This window comes from Girardinichthys multiradiatus, chromosome Y, assembly GCF_021462225.1.
Source record: "Girardinichthys multiradiatus isolate DD_20200921_A chromosome Y, DD_fGirMul_XY1, whole genome shotgun sequence".
Lineage (NCBI taxonomy): Eukaryota > Metazoa > Chordata > Actinopteri > Cyprinodontiformes > Goodeidae > Girardinichthys > Girardinichthys multiradiatus.
Genome location: NC_061818.1, coordinates 40,364,757 through 40,370,503, shown reverse-complemented (window position 1 = coordinate 40,370,503; position 5,747 = coordinate 40,364,757). Strand labels below are relative to the sequence as shown.

Sequence of the window (5,747 nt, the reverse complement as noted above, 5' to 3'; positions counted from 1 at the left end):
TGTATTTGTTTATTTATTTCTCTTCTTCTGCTGTATGATCAAATTTTGACACCCTGACCAGCAATTTAGATTCTGTGATTCTTAGTATTTTTCGGTCTTTCTTTTGTGTCTCAGCATCATTAAAACGACCCTGGTTCATCAGTCTTAAGAACCAACCAGACTGTTCTGTGCATGAACTTATCGTATATTTTTCTCTCATATTTGGCTCACTTGTTCTGTATGAAAGGTGAAAACCAAACAGCAGATCACCACAAACACCACAGCAACTGCCAAGCATGGTGGTGGAGGGCTGATGATCTGGGCTTATTTTACAGTCACAGGGATTATGAACTCCACTTGTCCAGCAGGTGAAGCTTGGTCCAAACTGGGTCCTCAACAGAACAATGATCTCAAACACAGCAGCAGATCTACAACATAATGGCTGAAAAAGAAAATCATCAAGGGGCACTATGGTCTAGTCAAAGTCAAAGTTTGAAGAGGCCTTCGGAGATGTGTATTTAATGTTTTATGTTTATCTGAGGTTGAATTTATCTTCAGAGGAACTAACTAGCAGATTAAACCCGTTCTATTCTCGGTCTGAGCTAAAGTTGTAACCTTGATCTCTGTAATAATTTCAACCAACCATCAGGTTCTGGACTTCAGTTGAACAAACAGAACCACAGAAAACACAGAGGTATTCATCAGTAGTGTTTTATTGGTGAGAACTGCTGGTGTCTAACTTCTTATGACAACTCCTTAGATTCAGTTGTGACCTTTCCGTTCTCTGAGATCACCACCTTCCGAGTTGTGGTTATTGTAGAGGAGGAGGAGGAGGAGGAAAACAAGCTGAGGAAGACAAGACACAAGTTAGATTCATCTGGGCTGGAATGAAATGATTAATGTTAGGACCTTTTTGGATTTAATAGGCAGATGACTTGATTTTATTTTATGCTCCATTTTAAATAAAAACTTTGTTCTATTGAATTTTATTCCTCAAACAAGATGTTTAGATTCATTTAAAGTTAAACAGTTTAGACCTGGGGCTTCAGTTTAAGGAACATTTTCTTATTTAGAGCCCGAACTAAATAGTTTGTTACACCTGTATCTGGTGTTGGAAGTGTCCTAGTTTGAACTGGTTTGCTCACCCTGATGCCTCTCCATCCAGCAGCCGCCTGTATTCTGCGATCTCCATCTCCAGCCTGGTCTTCATGTCCAGCAGCACCTGGTACTCCTGTCTTTGCCTCTCCAGGTCGGTCCTCAGCTGGATCAGCTGCTCCTCCAGAATAGACACCTGGCTCTGATAGCCTGCCAACATGTTGGCATACCTGTTCTGTGTTTCTGCCAGCGTTACCTCCAGAGATGCTTTCTGCAGGAGTGAGAGGAACGTGTAAATGGATTTAATTCTTGCACTACAGCAGGAGAAGTGTTCTGGAGCTTTTGGAGACCCACCATGCTGAGCTGTGACTGGAGCTCAATCTCCAGACTCTGTAGCGTGCGTTTGACTTCTGTGACTTCAGAGCGAGATGATTTGAGCGTCTCTGTGCTCACTGAGACTTCTTTGCTTAGCTCCTCAGACTGAAAACAGAAAACAGACTATCAGAAACTTGGGCCTGCTCCAAAAATCAGGACTTATGCAGATGAAACTCTGCTATTCATCGCTTTACATGCACTTACTCCTCTGGGAAATTCTCATAACTATTTAAATGTTTTTTCAGGTATTTATTCTTTTTATGTTAATTTTGAGCTCAAAGGAATAAATCATGGCCTTAAACTTCAAATGCTAAATGCAGTTCCTCTTGACATAAACGAGCCAAAAGTATGGAGGGTCAAATGTGTCACAACCTAATAAATTAATCAAGTGCATTGTTATATTTTTAAAACTGTTATATAAAGGATACACACACATATTTAGAATTTAATATTTAAATATGTTGTTAATAAATTATAAAAGCAGTTAAAATTATTCCACTGTGAGCCTCGCCCCAGCCTGTGGGCGTGGCTAACACTCGAAATTGGTGTGAGGTGGAAGGGCTGTGAACATCAGCCAATCAGAGGGTTTACATGATGATTATTGTGAGAAAATTAGTTCTTGGCTCCTTGAAGCCCAGGAACCAGGAAACAATGAAACACTGAAATTATTAAATTATTTCACATCAAATTAATTGTGTATTTCATTATTCACACATTTTTATAACTGAAAATATAATTTAATCAAAATTCAGATTGTTATGAATAATACGATTTATACATTTCTTTATTGGATTGTGACACTTCTGAACCTCCATAAGACTTCATAGGCTAAGATTTAGAAAGTGTTTCTCGGTATAGGTGGGTGTACCAGAACCATTAGATGTACCAGCCTGTTTGGGTTTAGATGTTTCACCTGAAATCAAATCTTTTTTCTGGTGGTTTTCTGAAAGCTCACCTTGGCCTGGAACCAGGTCTCTAGGTCTTTGCGGTTCTTGTTGGCAATACTCTCGTAGTGTTCTCTGATTTCGGCCATGATGGCAGTCAGATCCTGCTGGGGCGCGGCTTCCACCTCCACATTGACCTGACCGCCTACTTGGGTTCTCCTAGCCAGCAGGTCCTGCAGGAATAATGTGTTTTAGACTGAGGCTCTGGTTCTGAACTGAAGTGTGTTAGTTCACATCTTCATACTCACCTCCTCGTGGTTCTTCTTAAAATAGATAAGCTCTTCCCTCAGGGACTCAATCTGCATCTCCACGTCGGATCTGGACAAGGTCAGTTCATCTAGGAGCTTCTTCAGGCTGGCAATGTCGCCCTCCACACTCATTCGCATGGCCAGCTCATTCTCGTACCTGCAGCATCAATTAAACAAGCAGATTGACTGACAGACTGGAAGCAGGTTTGCTCCTCACACAGCGAGAAAAGAGTTCTGCACAGATCAAGAGCTAACTGTTAATAACTAGGTTTCCACCAGGTTAGTGTTTTATGGACTCACTTGACCCTGAAGTCATCGGCAGCTAGCTTGGCGTTTTCGATGGCCAGGTGCAGAGATCCGTTTGTGCAGGTGGCGCTGATGATCTGAAAAGAGAAGGATAGACTGAGGAAACATGTTTAAAACAGTATTCCTGTCTCTCCAAGTCTGATTGGGAAAAACATGAAAATTGCAGTCAAATGAGGTTTGTTATAACTGTGGTCTCAGGTTGCCTCGCTGTGTTGTGGTGTGTTCTGGGTGTGGTCGCTCCTGTTTCCTGCAGCAGGAAGCAGATCTTGCTGCAGGGCATGGCCAAACAAGGAGGATTTGTTCCAGGCTTTGTGTTTGAACAATTAGAGTATCTTTGGTTTCTCTGTATTGACCTAAAAAACAGAACCTGGACTCACCTGATCCTGCAGGTCGCTGATGATTGCCAGGAATCTAGAGTAGTCCTGGCTCTCAGGTTTGGCCTTCTTCTCCAGGAATTCCCTGATCTTTCTCTCCAGCTCAGCGTTGGCAGTCTCCAGGCTGCGGACCTTCTCCAGGTACGAGGCCAGGCGGTCGTTCAGGTTCTGCATGGCAGCCTTCTTGTTCTCAGAGATGTCTAGACCGTCGGACAGGTTGAAGCCTCCACCAGAGGCGAAGCCAGCACCGCCACCAGAGGCGAAGCCAGCACCGCCACCAGAGCCAAAGCCTGCTCCACCACCTGAAGCAAAGCTTCTGGAAGCAGTGCTGCTGGAGATCCGGACCCCAGAGCCTCCAGCACCACCGTACACGCTGGGTGGCTTCATGTAGCCCAGATGGCTCCTGCCGGAGTATGAGGTAGAGAGGGTGGAGTACATGGTAGCCATGATGGAGGAGTTCTGCTGCGCTGGATGGAGAAGAGGAGACAATGCAGGATAGGATGGGCTGAGCTGCTTTTATACTGCTCTGCCCATCCCCTCCTCCCCTCAGCCGGCCTCAGGACAGGATGGTGACAAACTGCGTCACAACAGGAATGTCAGGTATTTGATTCAGTTGCACAATGATATTACCTGCAGGGTGTCAGGGACGTCTTCCAGAACCCCAGAACCAGTTTCTATCTGACTTCAGACCCAGACCCCTCCTCCATTCTGATCCACCTGGAGTCCTGCCGGCATGTCACGACCCGCCTGTGTTGTTTCTTTGGGCCCTACATGTCTGCACACATCACCCCCCGGCTCTCTTTTTGTGGAACCAAACAATGAAAGTCAGATTCAGTTGCTCTGATGAAAATGAGACTCTGAGACCCTCGGAGAGGAAAAAGTGTCAAAGGGACCAAAATCCACCAGAAATCAGCAGAGTTTTACCTGTAGGAGAGGTTTTAATGTGCAACATGATTATATCTTTCTGTCAGGTGAACTGAGTGGTAACACAGATCATTTCCATAATATGAGTCACACGTTTCCCAGCAGCAGAAAATATTTGGCTCATTTCTTTTAAATGCAAATGTTTGCAGGTTTCATCCACATCTCATATGTGATATGTACCTTTACTGTAAAACAGTACTCAGCTTTAATTATCCATAAATCCTGATGAGCCCAACCAGTTAGATAGACTACAAGCATGTCTTGAAGACATAAAAACTTGGATGACTTTAAATGTTTTGCTTCTAAATTCAGACAAGACAGAAGTTGTCGTCTTTGGACCGGAGTCTTTAAAAAAGAAACTGCTTAGTCAATCACTTAACCTGGATGGCATTAAATTGACCTCTGATAATAAAGTAAAAAACCTTGGTGTTAACTTTGACTAGGACATGTCATTTAAATCCCATATTAAACAGGTTTCTAGGATTTCTTTCTTTCATCTCCGGAACATTGCCAAAATTAGAAATATCCTGTCCAGGAGTGACGCTGAAAAACTAGTTCATGCATTTGTTACTTCAAGGCTGGACTATTGTAATTCTTTACTATCAGGATGTTCACAAAATGCAGTTAAAAGCCTTCAGCTGATTCAAAATGCTGCAGCAAGAGTTCTGATGAAAATTAAAAAGAGAGATCATATTTCTCCTATTTTAGCTTCCCTTCATTGGCTTCCTGTTAAATCCAGAATATAATTTAAAATTCTCCTCCTCACATATAAAGCCCTTAATGATCTAGCTCCATCATACATCAGAGATCTGATTGGTCCATATGTTCCTAACAGAGCACTTTGTTCTCAGACTGCAGGTTTACTGGTGGTTCCTAGAGTCTCTAGAAGTAGAATGGGAGGCAGATCCTTTAGTTATCAGGCTCCTCTCCTGTGGAACCAGCTCCCAGTTTTAGTCCGTGAGGCAGACACCCTGTCTACTTTTAAGGCTAGGCTTAAAACCTTCCTTTTTGATAAAGCTTATAGTTAGAGTGGCTTAGTTTATCAGGGAGGAAGTCTTCCTCCCTCCCTGTTGGTTGGAGTAAGGGGGAGTCAGGTTTAGCCTAAACCGGCTCAGTTATGGTTGAGGTGCAAACACACCCTCCATTTCTGCTACCTGTATGACCCCTTCTCTTTTCCAATGGTTATAATCAGTCTGACAGAGAGAGGTATCCCAGTCATTGTGGTTTTTAGTATAACAATGACCACCAGTGGCTCTAGATGAACAAATTTGATCAGTTTATTATTTTACTTAGTGCCCCTATACGTGGCCTGTTCTGGGGTGGCCAGGCTCTGGCATTCGGTGGTTTGGTCTGGTGGCCCCGCGCCGTTCCGGACCCTTTGTGGGGTGCCTTGAGATGACATTGTATGAGGTATTGCTGCAAAGTCAACGCCAGTGACTGTCCACTGTCTCTACATGCTCATCCAGGAGGAGTGAATGCTGCAAGTCACTGACTGGATGCAA

At 43.6% G+C, this 5,747-nt stretch overlaps 1 protein-coding gene across 1 annotated transcript; it reads right to left on the bottom strand.

Annotated features, from left to right (window-relative positions):
• Positions 1–674: 674 nt before the first annotated feature.
• LOC124863698 (keratin, type I cytoskeletal 13-like) lies at positions 675–3,817 on the bottom strand. The gene is made up of 7 exons (XM_047358132.1): positions 3,325–3,817; positions 2,942–3,024; positions 2,642–2,798; positions 2,405–2,566; positions 1,429–1,554; positions 1,125–1,345; positions 675–825 (listed from the first exon to the last, which is right to left on the bottom strand). Exons 1-7 carry the CDS (start codon positions 3,766–3,768, stop codon positions 723–725), a joined length of 1,296 nt encoding a protein of 431 aa, XP_047214088.1. The 5' UTR covers positions 3,769–3,817; the 3' UTR covers positions 675–722.
• Positions 3,818–5,747: the final 1,930 nt, after the last annotated feature.